Source organism: Miniopterus schreibersii (genome assembly GCF_964146895.1).
Source record: "Miniopterus schreibersii genome assembly, chromosome: 10".
Lineage (NCBI taxonomy): Eukaryota > Metazoa > Chordata > Mammalia > Chiroptera > Miniopteridae > Miniopterus > Miniopterus schreibersii.
The window spans coordinates 11,153,724-11,173,605 of record NC_138110.1 but is presented as its reverse complement, the minus strand read 5'-3'; the positions used below and the strand labels follow the sequence as shown (position 1 = coordinate 11,173,605).

Here is a 19,882-nt window from a genome sequence, read left to right as displayed (position 1 = left end):
ACATATGTCCCTCTTCCTGACCTTCTTTAATTCCCACCCAACCCTGACCCCTCACCTCAAATGTCCTGATGCCATGGTGCGTTCCTCTTACAGGTGTAAGGGTAGAAGGACTCATGTTTTTCTGTCCTGTAAATTGATCATCCCACTGAGTAAGATGAAACTTAAAAGCTCAGAGAAGTTTAAGACTTTACCCAGGTCACACAACTATTAGCCATAGTGTTGGGATTAAGACTGGGTCCCTTAAAGGTCCTCGTCTCTTGAGAACTGCCACACCATTGGATGTGATATCGAAGAATATACAGGGGGAATAATTTAGAGTATTCATGTTAATTCGTATGGTGAGGACAACCTCTACTGTGGTATTGGGATCAGGTTGAGTATTATGGAGAAAGTCTGCAAAGAAATACCAAAACAGATTCCTGAAGAATTCCATGGTGGGGGCGGAAACAACATTATCAAGAATTCATTTTCGTTCTGGATTCTACATTTGCTATTGTACCTTAGGTTCTCTAGCAAGAGATAGACCTCTGTGTTGGAAAGTCTTGTGAATGTTTGTGATACATAATGTGGTAATTACATTTCCATTCCCCCAAAGAATCAGAAAATGATCAGAAAATGGTCTGAAAACAATAAATACACTTACAGGACCAAAGAGGCATAGTATTTGAAATTAGGATCACCCTAAAAAAATGTTAGGGTATGATTATTCTAAGAATGTGAATGCAGGCTATGATGGAGACAGTGGGTGAGAAAATGCTGTGTTAAATCCTCAGGGTTGTAGCCCCTTTAATAGACTATTTAATGTCATAATATTTATTTTACTGCAAACAGCACTTTTGCTTTATTTCACCTTAGAAATCTGGGTGATTTTAGAATAGGCCCCATGAATGTGTCTGCTTAGGACTTGAAAATGATTGGGGGAGGCTCTGTGGGGGGTTGGAGGAGAGTGTAGGGGGGATAAACGATGATGGATGGAGGGTGGACGGGTGGTGAACACACAATACAGTGTCCAGGCGACGTGTTGTGTGGAATTGTGCACCTGAAACCTGTAGAATTTTGTTAACCAGTGTCACCCCAATAATTTCAATAAAAAAGAAACTCTCAGAGGACCCTGGATAGAAATGCCGCATCAAAGAGAAATGGGAATATGTCCTAGATAAGAATATGAGGCCATGGGCAGGACACAGAGGCCTTGCTTAGAGAGTATCCATGTAAAAAAGACGAGTGTGTCATAACCTTGTTGCCAGAAGAGAGAGTTTTAAAGGGTCGGCAACAAGAGCACTGGACCAGAGGCTGAAGGCATGGAGCTTTTAAAAAGTAAAAGAATGTAAAACCCAGTATACTCAGAGAAAATGTACTTGAACTCATAGCATTTCCTTGATGTCCTTCAGGCGACGCTCCCTTCCACGATGGCCTCCCTGGCGACAGTAAATGCGGAATTTTGCTTCAATCTGTTCCGAGAGATGGACAACAACCAGGGCAGCGGGAACGTGTTCTTCTCCTCCCTGAGCATCTTCACCGCCCTGGCCATGGTCCGCCTGGGTGCGCGAGGGGACGGCGCTGCCCAGATGGATAAGGTCAGTCCCCGTCGTGACCCCTGCCGTGAATCCTTAGGGCAGCTGGTTCCCCCGACAGTGCTTGATTGCCACAGCCCCCGGAAGCCAGGACACCCCGATGGGCTCCCCTGCAGGCGTGCAGAGTGCACCCAGCTCAGGGCCCTTGTTTGTCAGCTGGGAGGGGGCGACACTGTTTCCAGAACCGCAGCTTTGGCCTTTCACCTTAGCACAGGCTCTCCGAGTGTTTCCAAGGCCAGCCGTCTCAGCATTACCCGGAGGGCTTGTTAGAAATGCAGATGCTTGGCCTTGGCCTTCTGCTCACACCCACCTGACCAGAGACCCCAGGGATGGGGCCCAGCCTCTGCGTTTCAGTCAGCCCTCGGGGTGCGCAGGGAAGCTGGAGAGCCACCGTCTAAGTGGACGTGAGTGAGAAAGGAGGGCTCCAAGGAGATTCCAGAGAAGTCCCAGTTGAAATGCTAGTGGCCTGGCCACAAATGACACAACAGCGGCCTCCCTGGGTGGTCATCGCATTGTCACCGCCACCTTTTAGAAAGTGCTTATGAGCCCTGAGCCAAGCTGCGCAGGGAAGTGAAATGGTCACGGTTTCTCTCACTTCTCTCAGGAATTTGTTATCAGAATTCAGGAGCGGGAGAGACACCAGGTCCAGGCTGCCTGTGAAGGCCATTGTCACCCCTTTTGCCCACCCATTCCTCCTGTTACGGCATCCATCTGTATGTCTCTTCTAAGCACTGCCATGGACCAACGGTCTTTTCTCTTTTTGATGCTCAAATGGTTGCAGTTGGGCCAGTACAAATCCCTTCAAACTTGTCTTTTAAAATAATTCTTCCAGATTACTCTAAACTATCTTTGCTTACTGACAATGGGATGTTCTAGATGTCTCTTGAATTTTCTTGGCTCAAAGAAAGGTCAGCTACCCTCTGCAAAGTCTGGTTCCTTTGCCGGATAATAGCGTTGAAGCCCAGAGTCGGCATAAGTGAGGTTCACTGGGGTTAAGGTGACCTGCTTGCCATTGAGTGAGGGAACCAGAAAAGGACACTTATTTATAAGGTCTTGTGTTCAGGTTCATAGTTGTTTATTTAGCTCTAATATGACTGTACTTTCTTGATTTAATATAAAATTTTTAAAATTTTATTTCCATTTTTTGAGCTTCTTGCCTCTCTTTTCTCTCTCACATAACATTTTCATTGAAATACAGTATATTATAAATTTTTATCCTAAATCATGTTTTTATATTACAATATTATTTAAAAGTTATACAAATTGAAATTTTCTAAAACACAATTGGGTTTTATCAAAAGCATTATAACAATAATCATTATAATATATTACTTATTCTACCACTTCTGCAGGAAGATATAATAGTTTTTTAATTTGGCATGAAAACACAGGGAGAAGCCTATGCAGAATTATTGGGATACAGGTGACTTATTGTATCATTTTTTTACCCTCAATCCTAATATCCTGAAATTCCTTACATTGTATATACCCATAATTTTCTTCTTTTTACCATCATCTGAATTTGTTACCAGTTATTAAAAAAAAAAAGAAAAAGTAATTTTGATTTTCCTACATAGGGACTCTAGGGTATAAAAAAGCATAGAACTCCTAGCATTTCAAATGATGGTAAATATGCCCTTTGAAATTTTATTTAATATTTATCACATTTAAATATTTACTAGTATCATCATTCATCTTTAGCTATGGTTGTTTTACTATTGAATCTGTAATTTCTTAGAATTTTAAAAAATAGAAAAACAGATATGTATCACCTTAATATTGTATCAGTCTAGTTTACTAAAAGGCAATTAGAAATGTCAGAAAAGGCAACCAAATTGATATCAAAATGGAGTAAAATTAGAAATAATCAAAGAATGATGTTAAATATTGATACTTATTAAACTTTTTCTCAAAAGTTACCAAGAAAGACTTCTGGAGATTCATATAATTTTTGTAATAATTTCTGGGTTCCACAAGTCAGCTCAGAAAAGACATTGGGATCTTTGAGTCCTGACACTTTATTATTGTATTTATTTTTCTAGTACATCCATTTACTTTCAAATGGCAATCTATACAATGGGGACTTTAGGACTCTAAAAAAAAAACCCAACAAAACAAAACTGCAGAAAATTTAAAATGTTAATCTGATTTAGGAGGAGTTTTGGCCAAAAAGGGAGGGATTTCATTTCTCCTTGCTAGGCTTCACATTAATTACTAGGTTCTTTTTATGAGGGAGTGAATGAAATATTTAAAAGTCTGAGCACATATCATTTAAAAGGTTTTCCACAAACCCACTTACATTTTATTCAAGATTACATAATAATAACTATGACTTCCAATGTTTTCTCAGCCTTCTTCTGGTTAAAGTTTTCTCCCTGAACTGTTTCAAAGCTCGTAGAACTGGATCCTCCTACTCCCAGCCCCTCACCTTAGGGAGAAAAAACACTTAAGGGACGACCCAAGCTCAAGGTCGGTGGACACAGTCTGGCCAGTGCCTCTCTCTCTCCGTCTTATACGGAGGTGACTGAGGGTGATAACTTCTGTTTGCAACCTTTTCATTTTCATTTCAAGGGCAATGAGAAGTCAACTTCATTTAGCTTCTAACTTAAATGTTACAATGCAGAATGAAACAACTGTAATGACATAGTCCAGATTATAAGGACCCATGCTTTTATTTCCTCTCCTTGTAACAACAAAATAAATAATTCCATGGAAATGTAAGGTCCTCATTGAACCTTTGTCTCTTAATGACAAGGTCCCAACTCCATGTTTACCAATGGACGGGTCTTAGTCGCAATAAAATTGACCACAACACAGTGAAGCAGTTTAAGGACCCTCACAACTCTATACGATATTCTGTAAGGCATTGGACATCTTTGTGTTTGGCCAAAGCAAAATGAGAAAGGGGGCTGATGTTCTTCATACTTCATAACGTCATAAAATTAGAGAGAAAATGACACTCAGGCTGCAAAGACCCCCACTTGTGAATTTTAAATTAACTACTAATTTGTATATGAAATCTGCCTCCTTGATTTTACTTTATCTCTCATTCCATCTCATATTATTATTCAAGATTAAGAGTATGTAGCAATGAGGTAGGTTCTCATTCTCTGTGACCTATTAAGACTAATAGTGACACTCTTGGCCTTGTTAAGTTTTCATATCTCTCGCTGAGCTGTCCCATTTTCCCCTAGCCAATAAGATGTTGATGTGAATTGGGGGTCTGAAGCCTTGATGTCAAAAGCCCCACAGAGGCACTGATAGCAAGACTGACTTGTTTAATTAAATTACCCTTCTGTTCACCCCCACTGCCCACTAGGGATGTGTCTCAAATATAGCAGACAGGATACCTTAAAGAAAAGCTACATATTTCTACCAAAAAAATCCAACCAATAAGATTCTAGGAGTCATAAACTGAGACAGTGGGACAAATCCACGATTGCCTGGTGGCTATTTAAGCCTTTCAAACCATTGGTTGGAGGAATATAAGTTAGATGAGCCCACGGTTGCCTTCATGTGCTGTCCATCCAAGCCCAGGAGGCAGCACACGTTCAGTTTGCCCCAGTCACTTGCACAAGTGATTGTCAGATGGCCAGTGTCCTTTCTCGCGTCTTCATAGAGGAGCTTGCATTTCAGATCCCACAGACATAAGGGTCTGGGGGAATTCAGACAAAGTGCAACAGAAAATCAAGGCTTGGGCACAGAGCAATTATTAGAAAAATGGGGCTCTGAGAGTCACCCTGGAAAAAGGAAAACTCAAACTGCTTAATTTCAAATAATTGCAGGATCAAAAATCATATTTCCCAAGTCCCAAATTAACTTCCTACTTAGGCATTTCTAGATAGTCAATAATGACTTCTCCGTTTTAGGCTTTGGAGCCCATGAGGTAAGCTTTAGTCTTGCCTCCCTCTTGATTAAACAAAGTTTTCGTTTTTCAGTTCGCCCCTTTTCATTCTTGTCCAGGTTTAATCAGTGAGCATTTATTAAATTACTCGCCCAGAACGAGTAAACTAAAATAATTCAACACATGTCATTCATGGCCATTGATTTCACTCTTCCAAGGTATACTTTCTCCAGTGAGCCAGATGTTGTAACCAAGCCAGTGGAGTAGCTGCACAGCTCACCCCTGCCCCATGTGCTCACACACACACACACACACACACACACACACACGGAAGACTCCACGCCTTATTTTATCTCCCCAGGTCCCTTCTTGTTCAGCATGACCTGCTAATGTCTTCCCTTGTCCCTGTTTGCAGATACTCCACATCAACCCCGTCCCGGGACATGGAAACTCTCCTAACACTCAGGTAAAGACAATGTTTCCTTTTAGAAAAACAGTCTGTGAGACTAAATTTAGAGAAATCCCTGTCTCTCTGACATATTGAATTACACTCTCTGTCCTTTCAAAGCAAAGGAGCATCTTTTACTCAGATTTCCATATTCTGAATATTTCAGAAATGATTTTTTGGAAATTTCTTTGTTAATTATTAATTTACCAATATTTTACTTGTGTGTTGGCCAGATTTGGGCAAGGTAGTGTGGAACTAAATGTTTTGCTTTTATCTTTGATATTCACTGCCAACTTACATTGGTAAAATGAATTATTTAGTGCACATAGTAGGCAAATTTATTATCTTCTGTTAGTAATTTTATTCTATGGTTAATCATTTACTTTAGTAAATCCTTTAATTGACTTTGATCACAGACACTACTGTGAGAAAGGGTAAGAAGTTGTAGATTTATGTGGCATTATTTGCTGCTTTTATAGTGTTATTATCTTTCAATTCTTTTATGGTACAACGTACATGCTTTATTTCCTATGTAAATAAAAGTATGTCTATCTTTGCAGTCCAAGAATAAATTTCTATAACTTTTTTTAACAACAGCCAGGAGTCCAATCTCAACTGAAAAATGTTCTCTCCGAAATAAACGCATATCACAAGGATTACGATCTCAGCATGGCCAATGGTCTCTTTATAGAAAAAGTGCATGACTTTCATGAGGTAAGTTCAGCCTCCTGTCTTAGAAGGTTATTTTCATTTTGGACCTGAGTCTTGTTCAATCCAGCATCTGAACAAAGGCTTACATCTTTCTGCTGAACCATACAAAGGTGATTTTTTTCCCTTGTCACCACTAAGTATGTTCCCAGGCGTATTCAAAATATCATCACTTGTTTTCAAGGTACAACTTCACTTCACCCGAGTGATCCACATATTCAGGGTCACTAGATGGACAGGCTCCAAAATCGAAGAGAACTCGTCCCGTGGCTGCGATGTAAAGCTGTCCTTTGGGCTGCGGGGAGCAGATGGCCCACTTAGGGTTATCCACAGGCAGCAGGGGGAGAAATCTGTCCACTTTTTTCTCTGAGCTTTATGTCTGCTGGGGTAGTTTTGCAGCTCCAGTGTTGCATTCACCTTCTTTTTTCTCAGTCATGCCCTTTCATTTCTCCTTACTTATCTTTTCAATCAAATCAGTTATAAAAAGAATTCCTGGTCAGAGACATAGCCAGGCGAGGCCAGCATTGGCAGAGGAGCAGTTCAGACTTGACCCAGAGGCGGGAGTAGGTTTCCTTGAGGTCGGCAGTCTAAATTTTAGTATTACTCTATGGTGTTTGTATTATCAGTTTATTCGTCCTAGTATGTGCCCACCCAAATGCCAGTGAGGTCAGACGCACGCTCTATGTTGCTGTGCTCAGCCCATACCCTACAACCGTCACTGCTGTGGCAGCCAGAAGCTGGCGAGTGCCACCCAAGCAGACACAGTGGCAGTGACTCTCTGGGCAGGTTTGTTTGTTCACCCTTTTAATTCTCCAGTTCCGAGACGACTATGAACCTGCTCCTCTGTGACAGCTCTGGACTAATCCTCACTTGCATCTTCCCAGCTCTGTGTGTTCCACCCAACCATTATAGTGTCCTCTGCCTGTCGCCCACTCACATTCTTTGCCCCTTTCCAGCACCACTCCTAAATCCTTGGGCAACCTGCCCATTACAAAGCATTAGGCCACTTTGTTCTTCAATCTTCCCCCAAGAATCCTAGACTAGGGTTCCAGGGACCACCGTGCATGTTCAGCCCCGCAGTTCGGGCCTATTCCCACGCATGCTGCTGTGTCCCCGAAGGGCTGCCGACTCTTCAGTGGAGGTCGCCGTGTCTATCAAGCTACTATTTATAGCAGACTCCCGGGGGCCCTTTTCTGGCCCTCAGTGAGTGCACAGAGCAAGGCGCCTAGAAACACAGTAAAGGTGAGAGCTGATGAAGAACTTGGGAAAATGGAGACACTGAAAGTCTGCTATCGTTGGGCAACGTGAAGAGGATGACACAGTGAAGTTTACAGAGCAGTTAATTCTCACCAACCAGAAGCTGTGGACCTGATCGTCATTAAATGTATAGGAAACGGAAGGTTAGCCTGCAGCGTTCACCCAGGCCTTCTACTGTCACGAGTGACCACCAGATATTTTCAAAAGCAAGAGATGACTCATAGTCTAAGCATCATGACACTGTAATGGAACTTTGATTAATGAAAGCTGCTTATTCTTCAATTAAAAAAAAAGAGAGAGAGAGAAAACTTTTTTCTTGGTCACAGGATTGGGAAATCTCAGTTCGCTTCCTCCACTTACAGGAACACACACAATGAAAAACCTTTAATTCAACAACTCAGCCAGGTGACTGCATCAGTGCAGGCCATGGAGAAGAAGAGTTTCGCCCAGGCCACAGCCTGAAGAGGACAGCCTCTGCTGGGAAGAAGACAGAGCCAACCATAGCCTGTAAGAAGGCAAGAACTATTAGAGGAACACTCTTTCCCAATCTGAAATCCTGCAGTACCATATGTCACCAAAGGGCTTCCCAAATGGCTGGATCACATATTCATTTTTTAAAAGGCATTCAGGTAGAATGAAGAGTGCCAGGTAAGGGGCAGGTTCACCCGAGTCCTAACTGTGTCACGTTATTGCTCTGTGTTCTTCAATAATCAGTTCATATGTCCAAGCCTTAGTTTCCTGGTTGATAAAATGAGAGAATTGTACAAAATAGTCTCTATGGCTCTCAACCTTCATGGTTTAATTTGTAATTTTGAATCTTCAATATGCATTGAAAATGGAAATTATGCATGGTATTGTGTGGCAGCTAAAACAAAAGTGTCCCCGATGTACCATCTTCATTCAATATCCAACAACTATTTCCTGAGCACTGACAAAGTGCCAAGAATCATAAGGACATGGTGGGGATTCAGAAATGATATATTGAGTTAACATTTAAAAACCAATAAACGTAACTCACTACATTGAAAAATTAAAGGGGAAAGAACTTAACATCATTTCAATAGATGCAGAAAATTCTCACAAGCTAGAAAGGGAATTTTCTACATAAAATGTTTTTGGTAAAATACCAAATGTTTTGCCTTAATACCAGGAACAAGACAAGGATGTTTCCTGTAACATTTCCATAAACATTTTACTGGAGTCATAACCAGTACGAACACTGAACTGGAGGTCACAGACAGGAAGAAAAAAATAAAATAAAATTTATTTGGATTGGGAAGGAGGAAATAAAATCAGCATTGTTCACAGATAACAATTGTGTATGTAGAAAATCGAAAAGATTTTAGAAATCAGTTATTAGGCTTAATAGTGAATTATCAAGTTTAGCATATAAACTCATTTCTATTTCTATGATTTTATAATTTAAAAATCAAATTAAAAACAATAAATCCACAGTGGCATTATAAAACATTAAACACCTGGGGATAAATCTAATGAAAGATGTCCACAAATCAAAAAGTTGCTAAGAGAAATAAGAATTTAAAAACAAAGGATACATTTTGTTCATGGATAAAACATTCAGTATTATAAAGATGTCTATTTATTTGCAGATTCAAAGCAATTGATTTTGGAGAAATTGATTTTAAAATTTACATGGAAATGCAAAGAACTAAGAAAAGTAAATTGTGAAGGAAAAAACCCAGAGGATTTACATTACTGGAAATTAAGGCTCAAAAGCTATAATAATTAAATTTGCTGGCATTTTTACAAAGAGAGAGAGTAGACCAGAGGAACACAGTAAAGGACCCTGAAACAGATACATAGAGAAGCTTGATTTATGATAATTGTGACTCTACAGAGCAACAAGGAAGAGATGACATTTGTAATAAATGGCATTGGCTCAACTGGCTAGCCATAGAGAAAAATGTATCTTGACACCTATCTGTATGCCAAAATATCAATTCCAGGTGGCTCTTAGATATAAATGTGAATAGTGAAACAACAAAGTGTTTAGAGGATAAATGTGGATTATTCTTAAGACCTTAAACAAGCAAAGATTTTCTAATCTTTGTTTTGGGTTACATAAAGCACTAATCCTATAGGATAAAGCAGACAGGACAAGTGGCATTAGAATTAAGAATTTATTTTCATTAAAGGACATCATAAAGAGAGTAAAATGGCAAGCCACAGTGGCAGAACGTATTTGCAATACATATAAGCATCAAAACACTGATATTCAAAACCAAAGGCTCCTACAAAACAATAAAAGAAACACAAACAGCCCAGTCGAAAATCTTGAACTAACATTTTACAAGAGAACACATTTAATTGGCCAATAAACATATGAACAGACAATCCTCAATAGTTTTATTCTTTGTCATTTATGCTTCATGTATCTTTCTAAGGACAGAAGCAGAAGTGCCTGAAGGTGATTGGCAAGACATACTAGCTGGACTAAACAAAAATTTTATGTGTAACACACACACACACACACACACACAAATTCTTGGTGACCCAAAGTTCTTCCAGAATTTTTCTGAAGCTCTGACACCCTGCACTCATCAAGTTCTCTGGCCAGGGACTGTTCTTAAAATTACTCTTTGTAGCCAGTGTCAGGATGGATGGATGGATGGATGGATGGATGGATGGATGGATGGATGGATGCATGGATGGATGGATGGATGGATGGATGGAAGGATGGATGGATGGATCAGAAGATGAAAAGAGCCTTACCCATGGAAGCCTTCTTTATAGATGTAATATCATCCTTCAGACAGACAGTGGATATCCCTTGACAATACACATCATTTGTAATGAATCTCATTTTCCCCAATGATGAAAAGATTTCTCTCAAAATGTATATGCATATTTGTTGTATTGCTTGTGTGTTGATAAATTAGATCACCATGATTTCTTTTTATTAAAAACAATAAATATTTATTGAGCACCTATTATGTGCAAGGCAATGTGCCAGAGACTGAGAATACAATAATAACTAAGGCATGTATGGTCCTGACTTTACCGAATTTACTGTCTTATGAGGGGCTTGGAAAATCAGATGTAAGTAAGATGCCGTGAGATAATAGCTGGTCAGAAAATGAAGGTGAAGGGACTGTTGGAGGACACAGGAAGGGCCAAGGGAAGACTTGTATCAAGGAAGGGCATCTGTGCTTGGAACGAGAAAGTGAGGAAGGCATAACCACGGGGACGTTCCAGGCAAATGAATGCTGTTCAAAGGCCTCCAAGGAGACAGGATACCTGGCACTTCTGAGGAGCTCCCTGTAGCTGGGTCTGGCTGGGAGCAGAATATGAAGGGGACAGTGGCTGGAAATGAGGAAAGTGGATGCAGATCAGCAGAGCCTTGCAGGTCAGGTCCAGGGATGTGGGCTTTATCTTAAGTTCAGGAAATGGCCTTGACAAGTTTTCAGTAGGATGGGGGTGACATAAGCAAGGGAGACAAGTTTGGAGCCTCTTGAAGTATTTATGGTGAGAAAGCAGCAGTAAAGCAAGGAGGTGGGCATTAGCCCAAATCTGTTAGTCTCCCCCAATCCATTTCAGATACACTTCAGTTAAACGGTCTGCTTGAGCTCCTCAGTTTCCCTTCCAGCCATATTTCCATATTTCTAGCTGTATTTCCTCACCTCTGAGAAAGGAATGAATCTGTGAGTAAATTGGTAAAAATAAAGAGCCAAATTCAGGAATATATTTCTTATATGCTTAGTTGGTGGTGACTTGTAAATATAAGAACTACATAACACTTATAGAACTGTATATTGTTTGTGTTTATAGGACTATATGAGGTGTGCTGAAAAATTATACAATGCCAAAGTGGAACGAGTTGACTTTACAAATGCTGTAGAAGACACCAGATATAGAATTAACAAATGGGTTGCAAATGAGACACATGGTGAGTGCAATGCTCGATTTTTCTACAGGTCGGTCAGTTATATGTGAATGCTGAGAACTGTCAACGTTAAAATTAGGAGTCTTTTGTGCACAGAAGGAACTGCTCTTCATAATCCAAAGCAATGGTTGTTGGTATTTAAAATTGCTTTAGTATTTGTCTGCAATGCGATGTTGAGCAATCCTAATAGTTTGAATGCTTTATACCTTTAAGAAGTCTTGGTTATTAAATGATCTCATTTGATTGGGAAATAATCTTGTAAGACACATAGATTTTATTATGGCCATTTCATAAATTAGTGATAAGTTAAGGTAATTTTCTGTTATCCTCAATATATTGAGCCTGGTTAGTGAACAAGGCTAAGAGTAGTTTATAGGACATTATTTTTAATGACCACAACTTAATTCATCTAGTAATCAATCCAGCATCTTACTGTTCCTTCTTTGACTGAAGGATCTCATTAAAATTATGACATCCTACTTTCTAAGAAATATATTTCTTATCATTGCTTTTTCTAAGGGATGCATACTTTATCTTTAATTTAAAAATTATTTTTATTTATCAAAGTAGTATATGCGGCTCAGGTAGTACCTTCAAGAAAAAAGTACATTTCTTTATTGGTAAGTATCTTTCAGCTTAACACTGAATCACAGCTAACATTCTGGACAAAGCAAATAAAGAAATCTATTCCTTGTTGTTTTGTTAACCAACGACTCCAAAGCTAACCATTTTTTTTTTTTTACCTAAGGCTTGGTTTCGTTTTATACTCTAAACAATACAGATGCATTTGCTGAGTCTGGCTCTGTGTTAGAAATATGAGACGTGATTTGTACTGTTAAATGCAAACATTCAACAGCATCAGTTAATCCTGGGAACAAGAATACGGTGTCTGAGATGTCTCTTTGTTCATTTTTCATCATTACATCAGTAGAGGGTTGCTTTGACCATCAGCAACTATATGTTTCAAATATTCTACTCATACATCAAGAGAAACTATGCAATTACCTTTCTAATAACTGAACGGGCTTTTATTTACTGCTTAGTATTTAAAGGTATCAGGTTACTAATACTGTTCTCCATTTGTACCATTTATTTCTGTTCCTTTTCCATGCAAATACATACGTATATATTAATTATTCTCATTTTGATAAGCATATGTACTCAATACTCACTTGGGCGGACACTTCAAGTGTTGCCAATAGTGCCCCCCTCCCCATTCTCCACACACTACCAGAGCCTTCCTTTTGAAAGACAAACCTGATCCATCATGACCATGCCCTTTCTTGCCTTCCAGCGAATCATGAGCAGTAGTTCTCCGCCGCCTTCAGGACAATCCCAGATTCTTAGCAGACACTGAAGGCTCTTCATTAGCTGGCCCCTGCCTCAGACTTCCCCAGCTTTACTGTTAGCATCAGAATGGGTTAGGGTTTCCCCAAATTCACTTTGCCCTTCCAGGCTTCCATGTCTTTGAAGAAACAGTCCCGGTTTTATGGAAGTTCTCCCTGCCCACGCCTTGGCCCAGCCAGAGAGGGTGCCTCCAGCCTGTGACCCCACAGCACTGAGCGCGTGGTGTGGTGTCGGCACCAGGGGGCTACAAGTGCATTTGGCTGTGGCCTCCCTGTACTGGAGTGTGAGCCCAGTGATGACATGGACTGTGTCTTTCGCTGTTGTGATTCAAGTATCCAGAATAGTCCAAAGCATTTAGCAAAAATCTCATTAATGCAGAATGAAGGAAGGAAATAGCTCTTTCAATGGAATGGGTTGAATTATTCTTGGGTTGCTGTGGCTTCATCAATGAAATAAAGGCAGTTTGGTGCCTGTGAGCAGGGAGGGGATCTGGGAATTGCCTTCCTGGGTTGGAATCCTCTTCTGTGACTTTGTGCAAATTACTTAACCGCTCTCTGCACTAGTTTCTTTGGCAGGAGCCAGAAACAATTGTAAAGCCTACTTCACAGGGATTTTGTGAGAGTTAAACCAAATTTTGCACATAAAGCATTTAAAAAGTGCTGGACAGAGTAATTGTTCATAGGTTATTATAATTATGTGATTAAAAAATATGTTTATCTCATCTTAGATTTTTTCCTAATTGACATAAAAAAATTGACATTTTTTTCCTCAATTTCTTTCTCAAAAGGCAAGATCACGAACATCATTAGTGAAGGTAGCATCAGCTCCTCCGCGGTCATGGTGCTGGTGAACGCCGTGTACTTCAAAGGCAAGTGGGAGTCGGCCTTCACCAAGAGCGACACTGTACACTGCCGCTTCAGATCCCCCAAGGTGTGAAATCTATTTAATCTAGGAAGTTTTTTACGATAGTATTTCTTTACAGCAATCATAGTATTTACGTGGACAAATGCCTGGCTCACCTGTTCTTTATTAATTTTTCTGCTGCATTAACAATATTATATGGTCAAGAGCTTATAAAATAAACTTTCTATTTTCCTGCTAATGCAGGTGATGGCATACAACTGGAGGTGCCCTGTAAATTGCTATTTCTTAAAATATATTTGAAATTGAGCAAAGTAATAACATATGAAATTATTTGAAGTTATTCCAATAGGGGGCCTGTAAGAAGAAAATATGACAAAAGTGTGGGGTTTTTTTTAGGGATTCTTACTGCAGGGTGCACAGTTAGAGTCATTTAGTATCAACGATTTTTCCTTAGTCAAGGCAAATATGTGGTTCTTTTTACAAAACAAAAATTATGTTTAATAAAGTTATGTATCGGTTATATCTATTTCTTCATTTAATTCTCTTCGATTTAAAACAACCTTCATAAAATATATAGTCTTTTTTTTTTTTTTTTTTTACCAATTTGAACATAATAATCTTAGTATAATAGAAACGTCAAAGGCCTTGGAGTCAGGACTATCGCATCGGAGGCCTCAGAGAAGCTACCTGGTCTGAGCAAGTTAGCAAAACCTCTGAAGCCCCCTCCCCGGTGACGCCAAGCGACTCCACGGCTCACCTCTACTCTCCCTTCCAATCGCTCAGTCTATTATGTTAAGGTGGAGACACTGAGATTTAACTTTTAAACTTAGTTTTATTTTTCAAGTGGAAAATGCTACTGAAATGTTCTTTCTGCATTTCCCCACATCAGAAGTTTAAGACGCAGGAGTGCTGAATGCTGGTGGAAAGGAAAGGCCACTGGCGAGCAAGGGGGTGGGAATAAAGGCCACCTAGGCCGGCTGGAGCCACAGTGTGGCAGGAGCTAGGCGTCTGGGAGGAATGTCAGAGGAAGGAGGAGACACAAGTGCAGGTAGACAGGGACTAGGGTGACCCCCAGGCTGGCTGCGGTGACTGCCCTTTGCAGCCTTCTTGCGTGGAGTGCAGCCAGCCCTGCCGTGTGTCCCTGACGCAGGGTCCTAAGCACAGCCTTGAGGAGCGAGTTTACAATGCAGGTGTCTCCGTGGGAACAAAGAGAGGGGCGTGGAAATATTTTGAAATTTGTATGTGACAAAACAATAATGTAATAAAGCCGAATAAAAATGTAGCTCTGCCTCTAGAGACATTATTTGTCTAATTGCAGTGGGAAGGGTGTTAGGGAGCACCAGAGTTTTAGGGATGGGCTGGCACTGTTAAGAGCTTGGAAGTGAGTTTTTTCCCCGCTTTCCTTTGACACCTCCCCACGTAGACGGCGTTTGTTGAGTCATTTCCTCCCATGAAGACACAGCAAGCCTGTCCCCTACACTGTTTGTGGGTTTTTGTTTATGGTCCTACAGAAGTTTTTACTTAAATAAGTGTTAATATGTAATACCTGTTTACTGTGACCTTCCTGCCCATCTTATGTCCCTTATAGCTACGACATACAGTGTCTAATAGACTATGGAAACTATCACTGACGTCAGTTTTGGTGAAATGACCCCTTTGCTAAGAAGCCTTGTTTCAGCCTTTCTCTGGCATGACTCAGCTGTGTGACCCCTGCACTGGCACAGAAATGCGAAACCGTGGCTGTAAGATGCCAGGGCCTATCTGCACCAGGCTGGGTTCGGCAGGTGCCTTTCCCCCTTCACTGCTCCAGGGGTGTTCTTTCTGAGGCTCAGACTCTCAGTCAAAGAGGACATGCTTTCCAGAGGGAGGAGGGCACTGGTGCCAGCGCAAATAGTTATCTCTCATTCTCCTGTCCAGCTTTCTGTACGAAAGGGAGAGATGACAGGCAAGATGACAAGTTCGCAGAATTACATTCTTTTAGGAAATGGATGGTTTATTACACGTCTGTGATGTTTCCAAATCTGCAAATGATATTTCTCAAGGTTAAAGCTACTGTGTTAATTTGAGTGATGTTGTAAAATATTTTGCAGGAATTGAAAAAAAATTTTTTTACAAGACCTCATTCTTAAATCATGTAGTTTTAATAGTAGTAGTCTGTATTTTATTTCTAATGAGAGAAAAAAATCTATAGCATTCATATTTAAAGGTAATGCTATTTAAAATTTATTTATTACTTATTATATAGACATTTTCAGATAAAACACTAAGTGCAAGGCAATGTTCCAAGTGCTAGATATATTAACTCTCAAAATCCTTACAATAATCCTATGCAATAGAGACTATCATTACCCTCCTAATATAGATGAGGAAATGGAGGCACAGAGAGGTGAAGTAACTTGCCCAAGGTAGCACAGCTGGGGAGTTTGAAACTCAGTTCAGCACCGAGATGCGCACCAATGCAACCACTATTGGTAACATGTGAGGAAAAACCTACAAGAAGGGGAACATTCTCCTTTTTGTACCTGGTCCGCCAGTGAAACAAGGTGGGCTCACTGAGATGTTTTTGTGACTTGACTTCCAGTGTCCCGGGAAAGCAGTGGCCATGATGTATCAAGAACGGATGTTCAATCTGTCTGTCGTTCAGGACCCGTACATGCAGGTTCTGGAACTCAGGTATCAGGGCGGCATAAACATGTACATACTGCTGCCTAAGAATGAAAACCTCTTGCAGGTAAGTTGCCCCTCCCGCTTCCAGCGTTGGGAACAGCTTTTCGGATGCTGTTAATTGTGTGTTCACCCATCAACTTTATGATGTCAGGTTGTTGGAATAGTAAAGACTTACCCACTTATTCAGTTATCTGACAAATATTTAAGGAGTACCTACTATGTGCCTGGCATTGTTATAGGTTCGAAATTGCCTTCCCTCAGTTTAGCATGATTTTATTTAAATAGTTGTAAAATTGGAACCCTGTCAAATCTCAGCTGTGGAGGGACTAGGGCATGAGTTTCGGTCTTCTTTGTCCTTGGGCTTGAAAGCTGTCTACAATGTATATTGAAATTCTGATAGACTAAGTATTTTCAGGCAGGAGTGATGTGTTGGCATTTTGAAGTCCTAGCCTTTTGAGAATTAAAATGTACGATCTCACTCTGCTGCTGTGTTGCTAGGAAAAGCAGAGGTTAAGGCCTGCCCTGCCACTGGTGTAGCAAAAGTAACAGACTGGCACAGTGCAAGGGGCAGAGGGTGGTGGCCATGCGAGCCAGACGTCATCGCTGTATCTCAGATCCCAATACTCTTCCAGCCCTTCATCTTCTCTTCCTCATGAATTTGGCCAACTCGGTCTGCAGCCTGCAGTTCTAGAAGCCTAGATCTCATCTCCCTTCTCTCTACTTCCTATCAAAAGGACTATTTATTGAGCGCTACTATGTGCCAGGTGCTTCATTTATATTATCTTGTTTAACATGAACAGCAAGTGAAATGTCATAAATTGGCATTTTTAAATGGAAAGTGTGACAATATAAAATATGGGTACTCATATTAAATGATTCACTTGATAATATTTATACCAATGAGATTTTAGCACACATCAATTATTTAACTTGAAATAATCTGCAATCATAGAAAAAGAGGCAAAGATAAAACAAGCAGTAGGCAACTCAAAAGATAGATTTGTTCTTGTATTTACTGTCTGAGTTGTCTCTTTTTGTAAAGATTGCCCCAGATAAGATTAGTATAAGTCTACATACCTACATAATCTTACATTACCAAGTAATGATGAGGACGTTGGCTTTGCAGTGGGCTAAATGAGAAAAAAATTCTAACTCAGAATAAAAAGTTATTACAGATTAATTTCAAAATGGATAATTTACATACAGGAATTTTAAATAAGGTTCAATTTTATTGTATAAATTTGGATTCTTGCTAAAATACAGGTAAAGTTGAATAGCTGTGAAAATCTGTCTGGGATTCCAGTGGGCCTGAATTTGAGAACAATTGCCCATATATAAGATCTGGAAACAACATGCATGAAAAATCTTCCCATTTTAAGCCTGGAGTGATCTATGACCAGTTCTCAGGAGAATCTAATATGTGAATCATTTGGGGGCAGCAATGCCGTTGGAGAGAGATGTGGGCTCCTAGCTATGTAACTAAGTTTCCTAGCTGTGCACTTCAGGCACATCTCCCCACGTTCTCTTGAGTTTCAGTCACCTCATGTGGAGCAGGAGAGTTATTTTGGATCCAGGCCTCCCTGACAGTGTGAGTGATTGTACTGGGAGCTATTGATCACCCAAGTCCTTGAGGCTAGAGCTCCGTGTTCCTTGCCTCGGGTCACCTGGCTCATTCCCATTGGTTTGTTCCTGCAAGCTACGCAAACATTACCATTTTCTATATCTCTCATCAGGAGGAAATGGTGAGGCAACACTGACTTAAATGACTACTGAGCTCCTTTCTCCCTCTGATGATGTCTGATTCCCTAGTTCCTTCGCCTGCCCATTGTTCCACTTTGGCTAAATATGTTCATATGTGGGCAGAGAACAGAAATTCCCTGGGATACAATTAAGTCACACCCTGTCATGGCAGAACAAAGTAAATATGTGATTTATTAAAGAGTGCTTGAACTATTAGCCTTAATCATTTCCCATTTCCAAACTCTCCAGGACCCATTCACATACTGACGCATAAATACAGTATACAGGAGAGGATAATTATGGAAAACCATATATCTTTGTAGTTGCTTCCTTTGTTTCTTAACCACATGGTTCTAAATTGCCTTTTAAATATTACTACAGATTGAAAACCAACTGACCTTTGAGAATCTAATGAAATGGACCAACCCAAGGAAAATGAGCCGCCAGTACGTCAAGGTCTTTCTTCCTCAGTTCAAGATAGAGAAGAATTATGAAATCAAACGCTACTTACAAGCCCTGGGGCTGAAAGATATCTTTGATGAATCTAGAGCTGATTTCTCTGGCATAGCTTCAGGAGGTCGTCTGTATTTGTCGAAACTGATGCACAAGTCGTACATAGAGGTTAACGAGGACGGTACAGAGGCAGCTGCTATCTCAGAAAATAACATTGTAGAAAAGCTGCTCCCTATGTCTACAGTGTTCAGGGCTGATCACCCATTCTTATTTGTCATCAGGAAGAATGACATCATCTTGTTTAGTGGCAAAGTCTCTTGCCCTTGACAATCCAATTGGTTTCTATTATGATAGTCCCATCAACATTAAGGAACCACCTCAAGTGAATAGATATAGTTTAATGGGAAGCACGTGGAGCTCCCTTTAGTTTACTTTCTTCTAACATTGGTCAGCAGGTGACTTCGGTGACTTGACCCTTCTCAGACACCTGGTTGATTATCCCAATCTTGCTCTTAGCATTTCTACCACCATCTGCCTCACCCATTCATAATTTCATTGCCTGTCTACCCACACTCATTTCTACCAGTCTGCCCCATAGCCACTTGCACACAGATCTGGGTATGGCATCTGGGAATTGTGAACATGTACTCCACTGATAATGACAATGGAGAATCAGTCCTAAAGATGTTTTCTGAAATTCTGTAGGTAACCCAGATATTTTAGTTTTATAGTAAATGATCTAGGAAGTAAGTCCACATGCTAGAAATAAATGTGAGGGATAACTTTTCCTTGGTGACTTCAGAAGATATTAGAGTTGACTTTAACATTGACATAAAATCAATCTCTAATCTAAAAGTGAAAAAATATGGATTTGGAATTGGGGGCCAACCAAAATATTTCATGAATAACTTCAAATGAATGAATGTCTTTTGGCTCTTCCTTGATAGACACTTAATATGTACATAGTTTTTTCAAATATTAAATACCTTTTAACTGTTACGAGTTGTTATGTATAGTGTATTATTTCACATGCTGTGTAGTTTATGCATGTTTTCTCTATTTATCAGAATAAAGAA

General features: G+C 40.1%; 1 protein-coding gene across 2 annotated transcripts; it reads left to right on the top strand.

Moving 5' to 3' along the window:
* Positions 1-1,394: 1,394 nt before the first annotated feature.
* On the top strand, positions 1,395-19,133 carry SERPINB7 (serpin family B member 7; the record flags this gene model as incomplete). Of its 2 annotated transcripts, XM_081149859.1 has the most annotated exons (7): positions 1,395-1,577; positions 5,834-5,884; positions 6,464-6,580; positions 11,621-11,738; positions 13,870-14,012; positions 16,528-16,677; positions 18,735-19,133. In XM_081149859.1, 7 exons carry the CDS (start codon positions 1,410-1,412, stop codon positions 19,131-19,133), a joined length of 1,146 nt encoding a protein of 381 aa, XP_081005985.1. The 2 variants fall into 2 exon arrangements, with proteins under 2 accessions (XP_081005985.1, XP_081005984.1); XM_081149858.1 differs by lacking the exon at positions 5,834-5,884 and having other exon boundaries at positions 1,410-1,577.
* Positions 19,134-19,882: the final 749 nt, after the last annotated feature.